Below are 24,484 nucleotides of genomic sequence, written 5' to 3'. Positions count from 1 at the left end.
GACGGCACTGCGTGACGGGCGTGGGACACGGGAAAGAGGCATAATGTATGTATGCCTAATAAAACTGATTATCGGCTCTGATGAAGGTTGATCACCATGCATGCGTTTCCTGCTGTGTTTCCGCATCATGCATTTTCCACCTCTGAGTCTCTGAGTGAGGATTACTTTGTGAGAGCAAGCAGCTACACGGATGCTGGTCAGACCGCAAACGGCGGACGGACCGGGCTATGTAAAAACGCAGCTTGTGTCTTACAACAACTCATTTGGCGCTATATAAATAAAACTGCATTGAATACAGTCCTTATCTGTTGTGTGTCTGTACTGAAAATGCGCATGTGAGACAGTATGACTCATGACTGCAGACCAAAACTACCTACAGGTAAAATAAAATAACGTGAACCTGAATATGAAGGCAGACCTAATTCACATGACGCTCATTCTTTTCAGTCAGTTAGTGATCTGGAGAGGATAAAAACCTGTTTTTGCAAGTTTCACCTTTTGAGGAATAATGCATCCAAACATTATTATGTAACAGGGAAGCTGTTCTGCAAATTTCTGAAGCAGAATGACTTTCCCAGTCACGATATAGTACGTCTTTGCACCACTGAAGACCTAAAAGTTTTGCAGGAGGGAGTGAAACCAACCGAGCGATCAGCCCACACATTCCACACACGCCTCATGTTGTTTCTACCTGCATGCGAGGCAAGTTGTGTGTGTGTTTTTTGCACTAAGACAATGTGTGTGTGCGTGCAGGCTGGTCAGGCTGACGGAGCCGCCTCTGGACACAAACAGCAGTCTGTTCGCCTCATCTGATGGACTGTCAGGAAAAGGTCTGCGAGTCTGTGAGCCGATGACAGGCTGTCAGCGGATGGTGTGTGCGTGTTTGTGTGTCTCACCAGGTTCTCCTGGTTGCGTGCATTCACTCGGTTTTCATCCCCTCTCATGTACTTCACCTCCTCCACTCCCTTCTTGTATTCGTCTGGAAAGAGAGAGAATGAGGGATGATTAAAGGAGGGAGGAAAGAACAATAAGTTGCATTTATCAGAAGAAACAGGGACCAAATTCCTTTCAGAAATAGTTTAAGAACGGCTCGTCAGCCTTACTGTAACCTCGCTGCAACAGCAACATGGCCAGCGACTATTCCATTGATTGTTGTTATAATTGGTTCAAGGTAATCTGATAACTATGACCTGATGGGGTGTACTGAAAAGTGGAGATGACAGCTGAGGGATAAGCAGGAGGACACAAGTTTCCATTTTAGCTACAGCAATTCATCTGATGAGAGAGAAAGCAACGACGGGCAGACACCGAGGGAGAATAAGTGAGTAGTGGGTATGTGAAATGAGAGGAGACGAAAAGGGGGGGGAAGAAAAAAAGAGGCGATAAGGAGGAGTAAGCTGCAGGGGATTTAAGATCAGTTAAACAGCTTCTGGGCTTCATGGACAGCTTAGATGGTTAAGACAGTTAAGACAAACTCAGAGGCAGCAAGAGTGTTGGCCGTCACCAAACGGCGCAACCATCTGCACGGTTCAACCACCGCGCTCAGAACGTCCGGCCTCAATCAAGCCCACAGCTCAGACTCAGGGCAATAAATCATCCAAAGTTATTTTCCCGATACCGTCCGAGCCCAAGAACAGCCGAGATATCGCGATGCACACAGTCAACCCACACAAGTGCAAACTGTGCAAACTAACGAACGACAGCCGATACTCATTACGGATCTTATCATTAAGTCCATAAACAAATATCACAGTCCTTTACGACTTCCGCTCGGGTGGTTCTGTTTCTGGTTTTCACTGTGTCCACGAACGCGATCGCTTGAAGAGTTTTGAATGCCATGTGATCAAACTTTGTGGGGGGCGTAGAGCGGGGTCGTGTTTACAACCTGGCTCGCGTCCATCGAGGCCTTCAAGGTCAACTTCATGATTTTGTCATGAAAACTGACAAAAAGCCTTAGAACGTGTGCATATTGTCAAAATATAAAAAGTAAGATTTAAAATGTCAGATTTGACCTCTGACCCTCCTTTATGGTGAACAGACTGATCTGAAAGTCAGAACCTGAGTTATTTAAATGTTGCATGGACAACATATATGCTTACAGGGAATGTCACACAGGGATTGTGTTACTTTATTATGACTTTTTTTAGACACATAACAGCAACAGATTAGAACCGTTTCAATAAATGTACAATTACTAAATGTGTAACCGATGGCGTGAATGCTACATGTGTACTATATGCACATGAATATATGGAAGATACTCTACTGTTCCCTTAAAAGTACACAGTGCCCAGAGAGCGAGCTGCCTGGGCGGATGTTTGTGCTCTCCGGCTGCTTCTTGTTGTACTTTAGATGACATTAATGAGCCTTTAAAGACCAAAGTGAACACACTGTACAGTTCCAGTATGATGAGGCCTACTGCCAGCCATGTGTTTATCATGTTTATTGATGATTATTAATGATCAGTGATGTGGGACGCATTGGAATGGTTTTAGGACCTATAGACAAGCTCTTAATAAGAGTGACCGTAACGTGAAATGATATGTACGGCACATTTGCGTAACCCTGAGCCCCGCCTAACCTTGAGCAACAACACAAGCTCTGCTGACTACCTCGTAACTGATAAAGCAGCTGAGAAGGCGATAAGTACCAGTGGCTTTATCTCTTACACACTTTGTATTTTGCCCCCACGCTCTCTCTGCAGTGTGTCTGTCGGCGTGACGTCGGTCTGTGCCCCCGCGTACCCGGCTGAAGGGTTCGCCCAACTCCTCACCTGATGTGTGCTTAAGCCCACGATCACCTGTGTTTTTACATCGCGCACGTGTGTCTTTAGAGCCGAAATAATTAGCGAGAGAAAGAGAGAAAGCGAGAACGCTGGCAGAGATGAAGAGAAAGAGACGAGAGAAACAAATGCCAGCTCCTTTTCTGCTGTTTGTCTCAGGAATGTAAACGAGTCGGAGCAAAGCAGCTCCTGTCTGAACATGCCGACAAACACACACATACGGCGCTGTAACACAGCACAGGCTCACCGAGCTCAGATCTGCTCTGTAAACACAAGTGGATACGGTGCTACTGTAGGAAACAGTACTAAGAGCCATTTCCTCTGCTCTCCTGATGGCAGAGGGGCAACAGCATCAATTTCAAGCTATATAATCTGTTTTTTTAGGGCAGAGACAAACGAACAGAGGGGGTAAAATTAGCAGCAGCTGCTGGATTTACACTAAATCAGCCTGAACTGGAATTTTAAAGCAAGCATTGAGGAGCATGTGGCATTATAATTTGGGTGAGCTGCAGCCTGAGAGGTTAAAGTGTTTGAATGTTCTGCTTCTGTCACAGGATGGCAGCTGAACGCGACGATAAACGGTAGACAGATCAAAGTGACCCAGCTTGCACCAATCAAGAGTCATCACATCACAGACTTTGCTTCGATTTAGATAGGAGCAAAGAAAGTGGTCACGCTGCGCGAGTTGTATGTGAAGCGTGCGTGCGTGCGCGTGGCACGCTGTGTCACAAGAGATGACATGGGTGTTTCGTCACATCGATGCTGGGCTCGCTTTGGGTGAGAGGGAGGGAACCCGTCGGAGAGGGGAAAGATGAAAGGGAAGAACTATTTTGAGAAGCCGCGATTTTGTGATGTGGACGTCGTTCACATCTCTGATTACAGAGCGGCGCTCTGCGCTGACCTTAAGATACCAGCAGTCAGAGTGTGTGTGTGCGCGTGTGTTCACATGTGTGTGTGTGCACAAGCATGTTTCATTGCAGATAGAAATGGAAACGTCTTTGAATCAGCACGTTTGTCATTTCATGCGAGTGCAGTGTTTGTTTGGGTATGAGTCATTTAAATCGCCTTATTTAAGCGTGTGTGTGTGTGTGTGTGTGTGTGTGTGTGTGTGTGTGTGTGCGCGTCTGCTCTCATAGCTCTCGCTGGCCTGTCCTGTGGCTATGTCACTCTGTCCTTCCTGCTGTGTGTCCTCCCTCTCAGCCAGCCTGGCTACAAGCCATCATCGGTCTGGCCGTGACACTCACACCTGAACGCGAACCCTCATCTCTAACAGGCGCACACACACCAACCATCGCTCCAATGAAATGACAATCAGCTTTGAACGGAGAAGAGAGAAAAAAAATTGTTTATGATATTTTGAACAGAAATCTTGCCGGCAGGGATAAAATGATGAAAAACAGGAAGAGAACGATCTCAAACAGTTTATTACTGCAAGGCCCGTTTAACATTTCGGCTGGAGTCACTGAACTATCGGAGGAAGGTTATACAGTTAACTACAACTGAACTAAAGCACTGGCTGTGGGAACACGTTAGGCAACACCTTGCTAATGCTTCAGAACCATCTTAATACTTTATGGCACAGATTCAGCACACTGCTGGAAACATCCCTCACAGCTGCTGCATCCATGACGTTTACTGCATCCTAAAGTTGCTCTATTGGATCAGATTCATCATCACGAACAAACCAGTTTGAGACTATCTGAGCTATTGGAAGATGGGTACGGTGTGGACTGGCTCTTACATAGAGCTTTTCTACTCAAAACATGTCAGAAAGCCTGGCGTGGCTTTAGCTCAGGTGGTAGAGCAGGTTGCCTACTAATCGGAAAGTTGGTGGTTTGACTCCAGTCTGCATGCAACAACTGAAGTGTGAATGTGTGAATGTTAGCTGGGTGAGCTGGTGCAGACTGCAGCTTCACTTTCCTGTATGTAGCTCACAGGAGCCGTTGCAGCCCATGTGCTTCAAGCTTCAACATGCTACGGATTCAGAGATGTTCTTCTGCACACCTAGTTTGTAATGAGTGGTTATTTGAGTTATTGTTGCCTTCCTTCCAGCTCAAAGCAGCCAAACCAGTCAAATCATATCATCTCTGTGACGGCGGAGACGGCCACGTCGGAAAATCCCAGCAGAGCAACAGTATCTGAAGCACTCACACCAACAACTACATTTACAGTCACTTAAAATCACCTTCCTTCCCCACCCTGGCAATTAGTCTGAACTTCAGGACATCTTGAAAATGTCTACACGCCTCAGTGCCCTGAGTTCCTGCCATGTGATTGGCTAATTAGATGTCTGTATTAGATTAGACTGAGAGGTCACGACTGACTCAGAGCCCTTACGTGTTTATTAAAATGCCAAAAAGATACTCTGATATCTCATCTCTGAGTAATACTCCCACACATTATCACCGAAATAGCAAACTGATAACACAACTAATAAAAGTTATTGACTCATGATTAATCAGTAAAGTAAGTAAGAGATGCAGGAGACACGCCGGGTGCCGGTATGCGTTTCCAGAGACTGACACAGCTGCTCACAAATGAAAGTCAGTTACAGCTTGTCTCTCACACTCACTAAAACTCTTCCAAGATGAAAGGAACCTGAGGAAAGTCTCATCTGTGTGAAAACAGTCAAACTTCACGTAAAAAGAAATAAAAACATTAAGTGGAATTTGCAGTGTTGGGACAGCTTCTCAGAAATATCCAACACTGAGACAGATCATGCTTTTGTTTGATGAAGGCTCTCGTCTGATCTGTCGTAACGAGAAAGTTACAAGCGGAGAAGATTAGCGCAGGCTCTCTGCTCATCTGCGAGCTGAGCTGATGGATTCAATAAGTAAACTTTACTGCATAAACACGACTTTCAGAGAACTCTTACATACGGATGAGACCTCCTGTATGCATAAAGAGCTTAAACACTTCTTGTGTGCATTAGAGCCTCTCCTTGATTATCCCAGTGACATCAGGGGATGGATGGCACCGAATTTCCTTAATTTTAAAGGGAAAAAAAAGACTGGGGTCATGCTTTTTAAATCCAGTAGCTCCAGCTGTATCCCTAACCTTTGACTTTTCCTCCTTGGCCATACATGAAAAATCCAGCATCACTAATTTAGGTGTGAAAATGGACCCCAGCCTAAAACTTAACCGCCACATGCAAGTCGAGTCCTCCCTGTTTTTAAGTGCTTTCAGTTGAGGCAGCTGTCAAAAATCAAGCCCATCCTGTCTAGATCCCACCTAAAGGCATCACCTCTCGTCTGGATTATTGTTACTCTGCCTCCCTCTCACGTCTACACCCGTTACAAAAACGCTGCTGCACGATTTTCACGACCCTGTCGGCTTGTGGCCTTCATCGGGGTCATGATGAAGCCGAAACGCGTTGGTCTGGTAACCTAATAACTTCTCCATGCACCTGTGACGTAGGTGAAGTTGTGCCAGAAAAGCAAACGAGAGCACATAACTCAGATTTTAGCGTAGTACTATTTCAAATCTGGCATTTATGAATGAACTTGTAGCTGATTCATTGTTTTACACTTGATCTCTCATTTTTTTTCTACAGCACTTATGTTGTTTTTAAGTGCTTTGGAAATAAAGTGATGATCGTGATGATGAAGTGCATGGGAGCAGATATGCATACACAGACACTTAAATGCTCATTTCCAGCTCCACAAATTTTGTTGTTGGACTCCAGAGTAGCTTCCTGTGATTTTCTGCTTAAAACAATCTTTATTTATCTTATACGGGACCTCAGGACATACTTTAAACCAACCTGCTTTCTGACTGGCTGCCTTTCACAGAAGATTTCAGCCGCAGGTGGTTGGTACCAAGGTCGGTATGACCATCCACCATTTTAACAGTAGAAAATGAGGAAAGGAACAACAGGTCAGCACAGGGCTGGACTGTATTTGAGCTGTCTGTGCATGACTCTGAGTTAGCTTCCTCTTTAGTTCAACTTCTGTAATCAGCTGTGGAGCTTGTGGCTTCTGAAGATCACTGAATGAACCAGGTTTTTTTTGCCTCCCCTCTGAACACCGTCCCACTTAACCACTGAGCTGCTGATGAGCCCTCTATTAAAAACGCAACATACCTTTAAAATCAAGGTCCATTTAACCCAACATCCGCTGTCAGGGGTCACACAAAGGTCATTATCAACCCAAGTTAACCTCTGGTTTCTCAATGATCACGTTCACATGACGGAGGCGGTGCTGTATGATTCACCAGAACCACAGACAGGCCTATTGTCAGCAGACCAGTTGAAAAAACTGACAGATGAGCAGTGTTTAAAAGCTCTGTACGGATGATCATCACTACAAAGAGCTGGTGCATTTGTAAAGTTTAAAGGAAGGAGTGTAATTGAACTGATTAGTATTACATCACTGAGTTCACTGAGACTCGGGAGAATCTGACAGATGAAATCCGTGTTCAGATATGCGGAAGACAGTGTCGGTTTTTAAAATCTCTCAGCTGCAGCCCCGAGAGTGTGAGAGCAGGTACAGAACAAGTATAAAAGCACAATTCAAATGTCAGCCTAGCGCACATGCAAATGTGATATAAAGGTCAACAAGTACAAACATAGGTGCCTTGTTTTCAGATATTAGAGCTGATAGGGAGGATAAAATTAGTAGAAATCTATTTTTCTACTAATGTGCGTCAGGGAAAGACAATACTTTAAAAACTTCCTCTTACTCTCAGCACACTGAGGTCTGAGGCATCTTTCCAGGTCGCAGCCTGCTCTGCAGCAGGTTGTGTCTGCAGCAGAAGTTAACATTGCGATGTATACCAGCAAGAAGTGAACTGCCTTCATAATACTGAAAACCTTCTTCTTCTCCTTCTTTTCCATAAGTGGTCGTCACAGCAGACCGTCTGCCCCATCCCAGCATCCACCTCTGTCACACCGACCCTCTGCATGTCCTCCTTCACTACATCCATGAATCTTCTTCATCATCCTCTCTGCCTCTGCTGCACATGTGCAACCCATTTCTGCCTCTCTGACTCTGAGCTGCCCCTCTGATGGATTCATTTCTAATGCTGCTCTCACCTCTGGTTCCAAGTCTATCTTTCCATCCCAGGGATTGAACCGGTGACCTTCAGGTCTGTGCGCTGCCCCAGAGAGGAGTCGTTTTCACTCGGCACGCAACGTACACAGAAACGATGTCATTTGTGACTTTGGGCTGTCAGCTGTGTTTTGTGTTCCTCGAGTTTAACAGGGAACCGACGGCACAATCGGTTAATTCAAGAAAGCAACTGGTCTGTTTTGTTTTTTTTCATCTGCGATAATATTTCCAAGGTCTGATTCTCATTCGGCAGTCCGATAAAGAAAGCCCCGAGTTTCTTTGAACAATAATTTCTGAGCAATCCCGTTTTACTCCCAGGAAGTGATTGTAGCGTTGTCTGCTTGTGGCACAGAAGGACAGTAACGTGTTCATTCAGTGAGACAGTCGAACCTTTCAGCACAAAAACTGAGATAAACACTGAAACTGCACACCGCCTTGTTTTCTATAAATGTTGAGCTGCCACATATACAATCAGATATACTTGCTATCTCCACTCTAATCTCCTCTGACTGTAATTATTACAGACATCAGCAGCACGATGTTGTGGAGAGTGTTGCTATTTTCCCTCGTCGTCCCCTCAGCGTTTGTGTAATGGAGCTGAGCCTTTTCCGGTTATTGTGTGAGAGCGACTGAGAGAGGGTTGGGGAAGGGAGGGCAGGGCATTTGGGGGGTGGGTTAGGGTTAGCGGCCGGAGTCTGAATATCTGGGACACACAAATACACACTCACGCACACAGAGGGCACAAGGACAGACTGATTGCCAGACAATCTGTTGGAGGCAGATCTGCATGAGCATGAATAGGGCTTACTGTCTAACCGAGCACACTGATATGAAAACATCAGCGCATACGTGAATGCAAACACACCGACGCGCAGCCCGCTGGGGTTACACTTGTGTGCGTAGGCTGACCAGAACCGGCCAGTGTTTTCCGCCTAAGTCATGAGAAGTAAACCGGATGCTGCGAGCCAGTTTGGCAGCGGTTGTAAAGGGCGGCGAGTCGAGTGGGAAAGAATGACTGCACAGTATGTGACGACAGCGACAGCAGAAAGATGTGCACGCGAAGCGGGTGAAGATAAGGAAGGGGGGCATTAAGAAGGGAGATGCTTTTGGGGTTTTGAGGCCTGGGATAACTCTAATCCGCACAATCCAGGTCACTTCCATCTCTACCTTCACACACACACACACACACACACACACACACACACACACACACACACACACACACACACACACACACACACACACACACACACACACACACACACACGTTGGGTGTTCATATCTTGTGTGGACATCTAATTGACATAATGCTTTCCCTGGCCCCTTACCCTTAACCTACCCATCAAAAATGAATGCCTAACCCTAGTCCTTACCCTAAATATAACTATAACCCAAATGTAACCCTGACGCTAAAACCACATTTTGAGCCTCAAAAATGCCTTAAAATGTGTGGTCCCCATAAGGGCTGTTGGCCCCCACAAGTATAGTAATCGTCCAATTTTTGGTCCCCACAAAGATATCCCCACACACACTCAAATAGTAGTCCAACCCATGCACTGCCATTCCAGATTTCCCTTTAACCAACTGACAGTGAGACTAGGGGATAGGATGGGACTAAGAGGGAGGAAGGAGGAGGGGATGTGAAAGGACACAAGGTTCTGACCTAATGTTGTGCCAGAGAAGAGAGGAAAAGAGCTGGGAGAAACACTGGGAGATGAAGGCAGGAAGAGAAGGAGGAGGGAGGAGAAGGGGGTGCAGAGACCCAAAATAGTGTGACAGAGAGAAAAAGGAAGAGAAGAGCGAGGCCTTGAAAGGGGGGACGGGAAGACACAGAAGTTGAGAATAGATTGAAGGAAAAAAAAAGGCCTGCAGCGCCAAAATACGTCACTCTCTTCCTCTCTCAAGGAAAAAAAATGTTCATCTCATTGCTCTCCTTCATGTCTCCTTGCTGTGTTCTGGCGCTGCTCAGAAGACAAAGCGGGAGACGAGAGGGCAAAGAGAACAGAGAGGAGCACGAAACAGGGCAGGAGCAGAGTTAGAGAGGGGTTACAGGGAGGAGGTGAGAGGCTGGAGAGGAGTTAGAAAGATCAGAGGGAGAGGGGGATGACAGAGAGACAGAGAGAGGGGACCTCCTGTGGATCATCATCTGCCACATGCATTCACCCGCCTGCAGCTATACCAGAGTGTTGCTCCTAATTCTTAATCGCTGTTAATCCCTCCGCCACCCATCATCTCTCTCCGGCTCCAGCTTTTATTCCTGCTCCTCATTACACAACAGCCGGCTACACGCTGCTAAACCAAAGGGAGCAACTAAGGACCGTAGTATATTCATTACTAATGAATCTCTCTGCATTTTTTATTAATCAAATCTACAAAATTAGGTCGTGTTTGGGAGACACATTTGTAGAAAGCGAACATTGTTAAAACTGTTGTTCTTTTGAGCTAATCCAGCTGTTTTCAAACCTTTCTGGCTGGTTACCAAAGCAGTATGGACTCATGATGCCCATCAAACACCCTTTGTCTGCTTTGTGACAGCAGTTTACCGTTTACAGTTTCAGAAACCTTCACTTTTTACATTTTTAGCATTTGATGTCAGTGAGAAGATGTTTCTCTGTTGTTCTACTCTAATAAAAACGCAAGAATAGCAATATGGAGATGGAACGAACACGCCAGGTCCCCTCCAAGGACACGACTCAACGCCGTCATCTCACTAACTGGTTACTTCCTCTCTTACACGAACTGTCAACACAGACATCTCCAATAAAAGCGGCGGTGTTGACAGTTATTGTCTGAATTGGAGAACTTTACACTCCGCCGAAGTACTGTGAGCTGTAACAATGAGGATGTATATTGTGTGGGCAGGCGGGGTAATGGGTCCACACTGAGCAATCAACTGAGTGAAATGGAGCAGTGAAGATTTTATTGACATCCGTTCGCGAACTGACCGGTGAAGACGTCGCCGTTGCTGTAGGCCTTGCCGCGTCCCTCCTCATCGCTGGGCACGGCCGACACCTGCTTGGCCGAGGTGCAGCCCATGGCCTCACACTCTGAAACTTCTCCTCATCGCACTCTCACCTGCACAGAGAGAGAAAGCAAGACTTCGTATTCACGACAGACACAATAAAACGAACAGCGCTGTTGTTTTTAACGGCGCTCTGTCAAACGTGATTGACGGTTTGAGCTTTTATGGCGACTCCCGATCGGTGCAAAATGTCGTTTATGTTGTTTTTTTTCCATGCAGCACAACCCTCACAAGATGACTTGTCTTCATTTTCCCATCCTTTCCATGCCTCTGAATCAGGAAACCAAAGCACACTTCACAGAAGTGTGAATTCACACTTGGCGTTAGGAGGCTCAGTAGAAAGAGAAATGCACATTTATAGCGCATGCTGCAGGTTATTACTTCCTCATAAGAGTTTCTTTCAGAGCTAAATATAGCCACTGCCATTAAATACATGGAGCAGCAGCAGCAGGGGTGCATTGCAGGGTAAATAAAGAGCATAACCCATCTGATATATGCTTTATGCTTTTTATTCTTGTTATACAAAACACCAAAAAAACTAAAGGAAATGCATAAATAAATAAATGTGTTTGATGAAACTGAACACAAATGTATTTAAATGTGAAAGCTATTCACACCTGAATATTTGGACTTTTGATCTGAAAACACTACTAAGTGATGTTTGTGGGAAACCTCTTGGTTGCCTGCGCAAACAGCAACATCAGCATCCGTACCTTTGGCTGCTTGGTGAATATTCACCACCCTCAAAGTTCTGTTTGTCTCCAGCTGTTAAATGTCCAGTTCCCTCTTTTGCTAAATGCCAAACTATGTTCCTCCGATAGATGTTTGCCGCCTGTCTGCAGTGGGCCGTGAAACTGCCAGTGTAAAATACACTGTGTGTGTGAAAACTAAATTAATGGGTGAGCTAAAAGAGTGAAGCAGTTGGTCTAAACAACCAAAAATAATTAGCTGAACTCTACCAGTATCACAGGAGCTACAGGTGGGCTGATCAGTGACACAGTTCAGGTGTTATTTAGTCTTTGGATTCATTAATACAGAGTTAATGACTCTGCACTTATCACAGTCATTAATTGCAGAGTTAAAATAAAAACTAATTACAGCACAGCCCGCATAGATTTTGAGCCAGATAGCAATGCTGATTTTTATTAGTGAGAAGATAATATTAGTATAATCCCCAGTATCAGTGGCTGCAAACGAAAAATACCAAGTTCAAGGACAGGGGAGGAGACACAAACCAACCTCAGGGGGTCACGAGTCCAAACATCTGGCATCAAAATCTGCCAAAGCTGCTGAAACTACCTCTTCTTCTAATATCCTGCCCAAAAAATGCAACATAAAAAGAATAGGTACATATTACTATATATATAAATAGCTCATTAGAAACCTCACCTAAAATTACACCAAGCGTTTCCAGTAGTGACAGTGCATGTATATCATGAGTTATCTGAAACGTATGAGAAATAGGCAACTTCAGATGTCCCCTCTCTGATTTGTTCAACTGTCTGTCCAAAGTTCATGAATGTAAACGTCTGACTAACTGTATTTATGAAGTTACTCAGAAAAGGAGAAGTGATGGGATTTTATGGGAACTACATAACAAGTTAATGTGATTATTGCACCACTATCTGCTCAGTAGTGATGCTTCTCTGCTACATAAAGCCAACATTGCTGAAGAGATAAACCCTTCCCTAGATTACACTAATTTGTGTTACCATCCATTAAAAACAAACAAAAAAAAAAAAAAATTGTTTTGCATATCGGGCACCATGATATAAGGATGCACTGATCTGTTGACACAGTGAAAATCCAATAGCTGTGTTAAATGAGCGAGGTGTTCCTACTCTGAGGAAGACAGTGCGATTATTCTTATATGGACTGTTAACATCATCAGGATCAACAACAGAAGTGTAAACAGGACTGCGATGCATAAAATGAACGATAAAGTCTCTCTACATGAGCAAATGCTGCTCTGCTACTGACTGTGACACAGCAAACGCAGAGCAACAGGGAGCCACGTTCACCGCATCAGCATCGACCTTTTCCAGTCCGGATATCCAATCCAAATATCAGATTGGTGATCTGATCTACCTGGAACATCGGTGATACAAATACGGCTCTGTGCTATTATACTGTTTGGCCTGTTCGTGCTGTTGGTAAACTGATATACTTAAAATTTGAAATGAATATTTTATTTATAGATAGACAGACATTGCATATATGCTAAAAAGTGTAATTTTGGCCTGTTGCTAGGCGGTTGCTAGCCATGCATAATGAAACTTTTGTGGATATGAGTTTGATGTCACTCCCCTGAAACACATTTTTTTTTTTATGAGGTGTTGAAGGTTCATAAATGCTAAAAACGAATAGTTTTCATCTGTTGCTAGGTGGTTGCTAGGCAACTTGATGCATTTTTAATGCCTGATATAGATGAGAACCATCAGATAAGTAGTAAAGCACCTGTAGTTCAAGTTTGAGTGCAGATGGTCTCGGAGGAGTTTACAGACAAAGACACCAACAGACTGATTTTATGCATTACAGTAAGATTTTCACTTTCAGCAAACCTGTAACCTGTAAACCAGTCTGACTCGGCCGTTAAGTCTCTGTAATTACTTCAATGCAACTCAGAGCTTTGTTTGAGAACAACATGAGGGCATGAACAAACTAAATCGAACTCATCGTTACTCTATAGAAAATAAGAAAACCCTCCCACCCTGCAGAACAGCTAACACAAAGCTGCACACGCTGTATGTAGATAGTTTTTGTGTCACTCACACATGCCATATGCTGTCTCTGACAGGCCCATCTGACTGCTGCCACTTACAAAAATGCGCACGCATGCGCACGCGCACACGCACACACACGCACACACACACACACACACACACACACGCACACACCTGATTAAATCTGTGCCGCCGGTACATAAATAATAAGAGGCAGAGTGAAGAAGAGGCTTTTTGAAGACACTGAAAATAGAGAGAAAAAGACAAAGAGAGGGAGGGTGGGTTGAGCTGAAGGGGGACAAGGTGGAAGGAAAAGGTCTACAATAGGTGGGACAGAAAGGGTCCAGAGAGGAGGACGAGTGCACAGCTTCAAAAGAACGCTGCCTGGCCCTCGCTGCTCCTTCAGAGCGTTTGAAGTTGACAGGAGGCCGTCTTTAGGTTGCGGCCCACCAGCTTCCATCTCACTGGATATGACACAAAGCGCCAGGTGCACAGCGCTCGAGTACCTGCGTGTGCAGGTACTATGTAGCCCAGAATTTACTGGCCAGTATTATCAGCAAACTAAGCTGCTGCTGTTCCCTTTATCACAGGCTGCTTCATTCACTGTCACTTGGCAGGTTGGCACTCGGTGAGGCAGCAGAGGAGTGTCGAGGAGACTGCAACAATTCTCAGGAACAAACCATACATAGCAAAAAAAAAAGAAGCATCCTGAAATTAATTATCTTTCGTTGCTCCTTTGAGACTCTGAGGTGTGTGAATATTCAGTGCAAGATGAGAGAACTCATATATGAATCCCTTTCTCAGCTCTGCAGGAGAAAAGACATTAATCTCTGGAGCCTGAGCAGAGCTTACACATGAATTTCTCTAAGGGCCTACAGGCAAGAGGGAGTAATACCTTGCGGGCAAGAATCCAGACACTTAGACACACACATGCAAGCTCGGAATGAGTGTGTAGGGTCACCTGTGGCTTGAGTAGGAGTCCTGGTCTAGAGAGCAGCTTATCAGCCCGTCCCAGGCAGCCTGGGATACCTCTTACTACAACTACCACTCTGGAACAACTCAATTATGCCTCACATGTGCTCATAAAGCCACCATCACCTCACACACAGCTGGGAGATCTTAATGCAGCAGTCTGAGGCACGCTGTCGTAAAGACACAGCAATAATCGCATCCCACATTATCTGTCTCTTGACATTGGCACATAAATGAGGGAAGAAGCACGAGGCATGCACCTGGAAACGCTGCCGGAGGAGCCCATGTTATCTGTCAGAGTTACATCACAGTGAAGTGGAGAATCAAACGCCAGAGATGGAGAAAAAAAGATAGAAAAAGAACATGCCAACAAAGGTAACGGGAGAGAGGACACCAAGAGCGAGCAGTCAAGTCTCTCTTCACTATTAGCGTACAACTGAAGTGAATATTAGATGAACAAAGCACAGAAACTCCCTTTCCGAAAACCACCGGAGGACGTACGCTGAGAAATGTGAGCAGCCGTGATAGACATGAAGTTTCAAAGGGTCTCTAGTGTGTGGGCAGCATCTGTTTGAAGGCTTTGATTTGTGTGTATTGAAACATCAAATTGTGAGTAGGAGCAGGCTTAAAATAGACCTAGCACTCCCAGAGCTATTGTTGTGTGCAGGGATAATGCTAGGCTGTGGATCCTTAGGCCAAGCTGCTATTACTCGGGTTATGCATATAAGCTACAGCCAGAAGGGCAGACTATTACACAGCCAAACACACCTATAAATAAATAACACCAAGGCCAAAGGCTCAGACATTCTTCAGTGGCGCATAATTCAAGAAGTCACATCCTTTCAAAATCAGACTTCTGCTCATTTTAACACTTGGTCTTCTCACAAGCATCACAAAAACCTTTGGCAGGTTTTAACGAGGAATGCTTACATGAAGGGTTGAGTGTTGGTTTCATCATAGATAATATATTTTCAGAGCTGCACAATCAGAAACACATGTAGAGGTTTGAATCACCAGACACCCAACAATATATATTATGTCCTTCAAGTTCAACTTTATCAGTATTTGTTTTATCTATTATGGTGTAGTTATCTCACTTCGGTTATTTTTTGCTGCCAAACCTACTGAGATATTGCTAAGACAGAATCAGTCTGCGAACAATCTACTAAAAGTCTGCCAACAGTCTGCCAACAGTCTGCCAACAGACTGCCACAACTCTACTGATAGTCTACCAACAGTCTGCCAGAAGTCTGCTACAAGTCTGCCACAAGTCGGCCAACAGACGGCCAACAGTCTGCCAGAAGTCTGCTACAAGTCTGCCAACAGTCTGCTAACGGTCTGCAAACAGTCTGCCAACAGGCTGCCAGCAGTCTGCTACAAGTCTGCCACAAGTCGGCCAACAGACGGCCAACAGGCTGCCGAAGTCTGCTACAAGTCTGCCAACGTCTGCAACGACTGCCAAATCTACTGATGTCTACCAACTGTGCCAAGTCTGCTACAAGTCTGCTACAAGTCTGCTACAAGTCTGCTACAAGTCTGCTACAAGTCTGCTACAAGTCTGCTACAAGTCTGCCAACAGTCTGCTAACGGTCTGCAAACAGGCTGCCAACAGGCTGCCAGCAGTCTGCTACAAGTCTGCCAACAGTCTGCTAAAAGTCGGCTAGCAGTCTGCCAACAGTCTGCCATTGAACTGGGTCAATTCCATCGTTTTCTGATGATTCACCAATTAGCTGTGATAAATCATCAAAAATCACACATTTGTTGTTGCCTGTATGGACAGAATTTCACATTTAATCAAACTTCATAATAATAATAATCATTACTTTAAAGAATTCATAATCTGCACACAACATATGGAGATACCAATCTGAATTGATTCTCCAGCTTTAAACCTCCGTCCTCTAAACACGTGCATTTTGCTCAAAATATGTCTTAAATCGCCACTGTAACACGTCAGTATTAACAATGCAAATGTGAAAATTGTTTGTATTTTGGTTGACGTTTTGTTTTTTTAATTAAGTCCAGTTTTACCTCTTTATGTAGAGCAAAGTGCAGGTAAGTTTTGAGGGAACTGCACAGTTTAATTTACAAACTACAATAAAACGCTTCAACAAAAAGCCACCAAAGGCTCGTCCACTGTGCTGCTGCACGAGCCGTGCTGGCATTGTACGTTTGCACGTGTTCCACTGTACAGTGAGATCAGTGCATACACTTTTAGGACTGGCAACTCCAGCAGGAATCAGCCCGAGTTAGTACTGAGTTCTGCCCAATGCGCTATTCTGTGCCACGTGCAAAACCACAGTGGGGCGTTGCTCAGCTTTGATTTAAATACGGAAAAAAAAAATCCACACCACAGTGTGGGCCAGCTGTTGAGACGGAAAAAAAAATGTGCTCAGCCAATTTTTACCTATTGAAGACGTGTTACAAATAAATAAGTAAAAACTGGGAGTTCTGCAGTGTGTGAGCTCTGTTTTTTCCAGTGTTGATTTAACCCACAGGACAGCAGGACTGAGCTGCTCTGTAGATGCTCAAGTGTGTCAATGGGACAAGCCTGGCAAGTCAGTGTGTACACACACACGGGCCATGTTGGCTCACAAGCTTGTGAGCCAACATGGCCCGATAAACATCCAGTGTGTGAAAAGGATAAAAGGTTCTTAACACCAACTGGCACACGACCGCCTCTGGATCCAGATGCTCAAGATTCATTGTGAGCATATGGGCCAAAACAGAGGGGCAACCCAGTTTAAAGATAAAGAAGTTGTGATGTCAGCTAGCAGCTCTTGCGTCATTCAAGCCGATCTTACCCCAGATTTGGCGCAGAGCCTCCTGTTGCTGTTTCACCTCGTAAGCAATTGTAAGCAGTTTGAAACAATAATCCTGAGCCAGGCGATACAAAGAGATCTTCTTAAATGCAGACCAAGTTGTATATTTAACACATGGCAAATAACCAGACCCTGAAAATGATTTGGCAAACACAGAGGCCTGCCCATGCCTGCATATGTTGGTGTGGGACGTGACCTGCCCTCAGGTCTGTGAACAAGCCTCCTTTACAAGTCAGTTTGTTAAAGGAGGAACTCAGAAAGCGCTGTGAGGAAGATGTGAATGCTTGCACAAACACAGGTCGTGCACACAGACCGAGTAGTGTGCAGTGCAAGGGTTTCTCAAATGCAAGATTGTGCCAGAGGGAGCACAAGCAACCACAGAGCCTGAAAAACGGGCCAAACAAAGGCGGAAAACTGGTTGAAGCATAGCAGAGAGAGTTTTTGTTTAACGGGTTTATTTCTGTGCGTGAACTGGACGTGTGCGTTTATCGGTTCCCACCGTAAAGCTCCCGGCTGTGATGGGGAAGTGCTCGCTCAGCAGCCATTTAAGCCTCAGGGAGAGTGACTTCAGGGCAGCCTCACCTGTGACGACACAGCGACAGTTTCTATCTTTGCTTCATCATCTTCACAGCTGAGTGCTGAGCTACGCTTTAGAAACTGCATGTCAAAAACACAAAAAAGGTTTGGATGCGCTTTAAATCTAAAACAAAAAAAAAAAAGAAGAAGAAGAGAGAATTCAGTGGTTTGAAACGGCTCAAAGCCTATATTTAATTGAAAATAGTACAAAACACAACATATCATTAGGCTCTTTTTGAGTTTACTGCAAGGAGCACGTCTCCCTCGGTGACGTGCAGCGAGCGTGGGCAGCTGGACTTTCAGAGCGGTCATGATGTAATACATGCAGTCTTGGCTGACATAATTAAGGACTTCCATGAAAACAAAAAAGCTCATCTGGAATGCAGCATGTGTATAACATTCAGCATTAATGGTGCCTTCTCAGGTGGAACATCTACTGATATCATCAGCCAACTAGCCTCTCTCCCCCTTTATCCAAACCGGAGCTGCGACTGCGCGCCCTGTGTGACCTGCGTCACCCTCGCTGCCTCTAATACTGCAGTTTCAAAGGTGGACGCCAGGTCTGCAACCACTCAATGTCAGTTAACGTCTTCAAAACAACCTTGGAGCATCAAGACGTTGATAAAACAGGGATGAGATAGAGTCAGTCTGATATCTGTTTGGGGCTGAATGGAGTCAAGTTTACAATTATATGTAGTCTGCAATGACGCAGCATTTAACTGTGATAAACAGATCAAATCTGTTTCCGTCTGAAAGCACACAAATTCACAGTAACTACTTAGATCCAGAATCCAGCCTAACTTCCGTGAGCTGAGACAGAAATTTAGAAATTTGTCCTCCAATAGTGACGTAGGTGCAGCAGGATGGTGACAGCCTTGCTTTTATACATGATTATAGCCAGAATACAACCAGCTGAACGGTAACCAGTTGGTTGGAGTAACTCCTTGGACTTTAAGCAATTCAATGTAGTCACCACCCACCAATTTTTCCTAGTCACAAGGAAGTTGCCATCCTATTTTTACTCCAGTGAGACGGAGCCAGTAACTGTTTCCCTTGGTTGAGTAAAGCCAGCAACATGATTCACATCATTTTCATACTCAAACAATCCAATGACCCCTGGTGCACTGTAGATTGAGGCATAATCTTTTAGATCAAAAAAGTGCTTCATCATAGGCTTCCCCTGCAATTTCATGGAGCGCAGCAGCATGACAAGATAACAATACGCGACATTCATTCGCTCACAGCTCTGCTCTGTCCTCAAGAGACCCCATAACACCCCAAATACAGCCGGTGCAAAGAAATATGGCAACACGTGAAGCTATAAACCACCACAAGTCTATCCTCTGAATATGGAATAAACACCTGCAAGTGTTTGAGGTTTGGATGTTTTCTCTGCGGCACTCTGTCGTATGCTGGCTCCCTAACTTGGCACTCTGTCATCAAAAATTTGAGAACACCACGGGACAACTGGGCCTCGATCCATGCCAGGAAAGAGTCCTCGCAGCATATCAGAGCCACTGGATCCCTCACTGTAGGGGTCACAAGTTCACAATTTTCTCTGAATTATTCATCCTTCTGTATGTGATGATAGAGGACAACTCCAGAAAAAAGTATGTACGGCTAAAATAAGCAAACAGTAAAGCTCCCTGAGGGAAAAAAATATTGCTCTGCATAATTAACACTTTAAAAATCCTTATTTATCTTATACTCAACCCCCTCAGTTCAGCTTATGTGATAAAATCTATGACTAAGTGATAAAATCTGATTGACAAATCATCTAATATGTACTAGTCATGTTGCATAACTCATAGTGAGAACGCAAACACACTGCACCAGCTGACCTAATAAACACTCGGCTCAAAAATCAAAACGCTCCACCTGGAGTCACTGCAAATGGCTCGTACGGTGAATCGCGAGCTGCGGCGTGTTGAGCGTGTCTTTGCGTCTCTATGTGACAGAGCACAGTGCCGGCAACTCGTGGGCCAGTGCGCCATAATATTTACTCTAGCCAGGCAGCAAATGCTGCACCTCTCCTCCTATCCCACTTTAGGCACTCCATCAGCCTGACAAGCCTGGGAAGTCATGCCAACACACACGCACGTACACACACACAGGCCGGTGGACAGTAAAGGTCCATCATGAGTGTTCTGCTGCTGCTTTGTGTGCCTCTCTTCTCTCTTTTTCACTGTCTGCCGTTGAGTGGCTCTTTCCTCTTCCTCTCACTGTAGTAATGAGGATGACAAGCAGCCTTGGGTGGAGGAGTGGACGTGGAAACAGAGGGGACCCTGTTCTGCTGAGTGAAACTGAAGCCCGGCCTTGTGACTGACAATGAGAGGCATATTGTGCAGAACTGAGGCATGTGCTGGTGAAGAAGCTGGAGTAAGCTGTAGACAAGCTTTTACATATTTTTGGGAAGAGGCCAGTGTTGTTACTACAGGCCCACAGAAGTTTGCACGGCTCTCACCATTTCCTTTCAGTGCTGTCACTCAGAGAGAGAGCGAAGAAAGAGCAGTTAAGCACTCTAATTGAAACGTGAGCTGCATTAAGCCGTATCTCGGTACAGGTAAAAAAAAAAAAATCAAGCCATAGAGAAACGAATGATTTCAACTAATGCAGGCTAGACTAGAGGATAAAATGTCTCCTTTGAGGCCTGCAAATGGCTGGCGTTAGTAGCACTCAGTTCCCTGAAAGAGCAAAAGGCAGGTAGTCATTTCTGTGGGACTGAGGCGAAAGCAGGTCAGAGCCTAAGGTGGCTGACTGACAAGATTTCAAAGCAAAACAGCGGAAACAGGAGAAAGATGGAAAAGTAATGGGGAAAATTCTTGGGCGACATGACGGCGATATAATTAACAGCATCCAGGGAGCGTGAGGGGTTTGGAAGTAATGAAGTAAACCTTTTAAATGCAGTATTTAAAAGCTGTACTTGTGAATTTTTGCACTTCTCTATAGCTGAATATTATTTTCCATGCTGGGTGCAGGTTCTCCAAAGTAAAAGTACTGCTGCTAATTAAGGGTAGAGCTCTAAAGGTGGTTTATGTTTTTACATCACCGATTTTCTTGTTGATCACGTTTGCTGACAGACAGCTGCGCAGCTGATGGTGTCGGCCTCCTCCAACACAGCAGGCACACGAGGTCAGACGTGTTTATGTTTTCTTACCCAGATCCATCTGAACTGCCAACAAACCAACCCACGAGGCACACAATTAAAACCGTGCCCGCATTAATAGTCATAAGAAATTACGCATACGAATCTTTGCATAATTGGCAGGACGACTGGCCAAGACCCTTCAGACGACTGTTTGTGTGGGAATAAAAACACACTGAACGTTTCGCCTCTTCAGGTGGCTGCAAACGAGCCCGTGTTTAAAATCTCAACATGGCTGGTATCGCATCTGCAATGTTATTCTTTCAGATGCAAACCAGTGCTTTTGGTCGGTCCATTATCCTACACACACGCTACAAAACCTTCCAGAAGTTTACCCTAAAGACACCCAGAAAGACATTATTATGATTTACAATACGGTGATGCCGACGACATGCATGTGAAGGATAAGTGTTTTGTTACACGTAGTTCTGCTTGTGATGAATTTGTTATATTTGAACAACCAAGCAAGCTCCAGATATGTTTGTGCACAAGATGCTTAGACTAAACAGGAACTAGGGTTTTGCTGAAAGGTAAAACCAACCTGCACTCTCATCTTTATGCACAGACTCCAAACATCAATATGCAGAATTTGTAGGTGAGAGACCATATTTTTAGTACACAAAGCTTTCTGGGTTCGGCTTGTAGTCCAAATGCTATGGAGCACAGGTACACTCGCAGATAAACAGTCTAATCCATCAGATAACCATCAGCTACCATCTTGTGAAGCCTGGAAGACAGACGCTGAAATCTTGGCCCTGATGTCTGCTGGTGGTACTGGAAGCTGGGCTCCAACAACCATGGCTCAGTTCATACATCCTTAATAACAGAGCTGAGTGCTCTAACTGAGCATTAACAGCCACACAAGGGTGTCATAGTATGGGAAGATGGAACTGGTATACCGCCAACAGGAACCCCCCTCCTCCAAAACACTGACCTTTTATATAATTTTTCACCACCACCTACTTGTGCATTAACAGCTCCACAGCTGAGACCCCGTCAGCGACCCTTTAACTAGAGTAGAGATTGGAAAACAGGCGAATAAAAAGAAAAAGAAACGGAAAGCAAAATCAATACTGTAGTTTGTCCCCATGTCTCCATCCCAGCTGGACTCTGAACACGAACTGAACTGTAAACGCAGGCAGGGACACAGAGACAGGACCCTTCGTCGTGTGACAGAAAGCATGTGTGCAGGCCACTCAGCCAATCCCTACTCACACACAGACCGGTGGCAGAAACAGCCCTCGTCCACCGATCTGCACACCGAATGCAAAATAAACAGGAATGCACGGAGCAGAAGGAGCAGAAGGAGCACAGCGGCGGCTAATGACAAAGTGCGGATTTTTTGGGCTTAGTATTGCAACATTTGCTTCTTGCACTTTGTTTATTCGGCCGGGTAGAAAACCTAATCAGCCTGCGACGCCCTCAGTCAAACTGACAGGTACAGTGAACCTGGAGGATTGAGTTGTGCTGACCTTGTGCTTTCCACACTGCAATACAGACTACCTTATCACAGCTGACAGCACTCAGCTGCACCTCCCACAGAACACAATGCCCGCAAAGCGAACACAAACTGGATGGAAGAGACAGTCACGGGAACTCCCTCCCACACCCACAGACAGAGAAGACATCCTGCGGTAACCATGGAAACCCTCCACTTCCCCACAAGATGACACGACAGGTGTTGCGGGATGACCCTATGAGCGCCTGTGTGTTCACCTGGATCGCTTTTAATCAGTTGAAGGTGAGGAGGCCACAGGTGGACAAGGAAGAAGCAGGAGGACTCAGAATAGAGAGGAAGAGAAGGAGTGTGGAGGAGTGAGACGTTTATATTTCAGCCACCGGAAACAGAAAGGCATATGTGAGAAACAAGCACACACACAGTAACAGATAAACAAGTGAGGGAGGGAGTGTGGAGGAGAGAGGCAGATGGAGGCAGATAGATGGAGATAAAACAAGGCTAAAGTCAGGAGGGGCACCACAACATCCACCCACAGGATTGCTGGTCTGGCCCTGATGGGAGCTGCAGGTGATGGATGCTGTCCCCTTTAACTGTCTGGCTACACCAGAGCTGCACAGCCACCAAAGGATGTAATGATCTGCTGCTGATGGCACGCTGTAGTCTACAGTAGCTAATGACCATATGGCACATTTAAAGGCAGCAGCCAGTAAGGCGGTTTGGAAACTTCTGAAGTGCCTTTGGCGATCCGGTGTGCTTCATAGTGTCTGAGGAAGCAAGGAAGGATCCATCTGAAACAGACTCGGGTAACTTTGAGCTAATGAGCTGCAAATGGTCTGTGTATCAGATGTAATCCTGGCTGCTGTGACTTTGTTCATACAATCCAGCAGCTTCTGTCTTCCTCTGAGGCAGTCATGAGGAACAAAGACGATCAGCAGGTCGTTCCCCCGCAGGCCAAAAGGCTGCTGTGGACAGAAGGCAGCTCAGAAGTTGTACCACAGGTTTAGCAGCAGCAGCAGCAGCAGCAGCAGAGGTGTGAGCCCATGGCCGGCCACAGAGCTCTGCTCTGTCCTGGAGCTCGAGCCGCTTAACAGCTGTGTCCAGCTGTGCTACAGGGAGACACTGGGAGCTTTGTTCCCCACAGGGGGAGTCAGTGCTGTGTGCGTGTGCTCATAGTTTCATTTCCACAAAGGTTAACGGCCTGTAGCTTCGACCAAAGCTGCTCTTCCCTGTGAGGAGTGTTTCCCCCCCACACACACACGGGCTCCCAGCAGCGGGACAGCCTGGCACAGCCGCCAGGATGTGTGGAAAATTTGAAATGCGCCGAGCCAACGCTGTCCAAGGCGAGCGAGCGCATTCACACAGTCCAAACGCGAGACAGGAACACAGCTCTGTGTGGGCTCCTCGTGGATTTTACCACCAGTAACAACAGTGATAGTTAAAAACGAGCGAGAGAAACAGAGAAACAAAGCGTCGTTAGCCCCACGGCCAGCCCCGCCAGCGAGAAACCATCGACAGTGTGCAGGAAGGAGAGCGCCCGGTAATCACGGACACTCGGGAAACAACAACAAAAGAGTCCACGAACAGCAGGACAAACCGCACCTCTGGGACACATCAACAGGCAATCCCCGCTGCTACTTACTCAAATGAACCGGTTCCACTCGGTCCGGTGGAGGAGGAGAGTCGGGCGGTCTTCCGGCTGTGTCGGGCGGGATCTGCGCTATGGAGACTGGAGAGCTCAGGCTCGGAGCCGCGAGGACTGAACGTAAACTGTGGCTTGCGTCATTTCACCAGGATGCCACTATTGCGCGCAGCAATGCAGCCATCTTGCTGAGGAGTGCCCCACCGAGCCACCAATCAGCGCCGGGCCCGAGCTGCACATCACCGCTGCGTAAAAACGCTCCGAAGGCGCTGAACAGCAGGAGAGCCGCTCGCATT

The 24,484-nt window shown here is 45.7% G+C and overlaps 1 protein-coding gene across 1 annotated transcript in view; it reads right to left on the bottom strand.

Moving 5' to 3' along the window:
• The window catches only part of zgc:92140 (uncharacterized protein LOC447854 homolog), a 28,479-nt gene extending 4,059 nt beyond the window's left edge, over positions 1 to 24,420 (bottom strand). Inside the window, exons 1-3 of the mRNA XM_040039832.1 lie at positions 24,189 to 24,420; positions 10,776 to 10,905; positions 897 to 979 (exon numbers count right to left, since the gene is read on the bottom strand). Of these exons, the coding sequence (XP_039895766.1) occupies positions 897 to 979; positions 10,776 to 10,866 (174 nt within the window). The 5' untranslated portion in view covers positions 10,867 to 10,905; positions 24,189 to 24,420. The remainder of the gene's footprint in view (positions 1 to 896; positions 980 to 10,775; positions 10,906 to 24,188) is intronic.
• Between the last annotated feature and the right edge of the window lie 64 nt (positions 24,421 to 24,484).

This window comes from Simochromis diagramma, unplaced genomic scaffold, assembly GCF_900408965.1.
Source record: "Simochromis diagramma unplaced genomic scaffold, fSimDia1.1 OVJJ01000026.1, whole genome shotgun sequence".
Classification (NCBI taxonomy): Eukaryota; Metazoa; Chordata; class Actinopteri; order Cichliformes; family Cichlidae; genus Simochromis; species Simochromis diagramma.
This window is presented reverse-complemented; position numbering and strand designations above follow the sequence as displayed.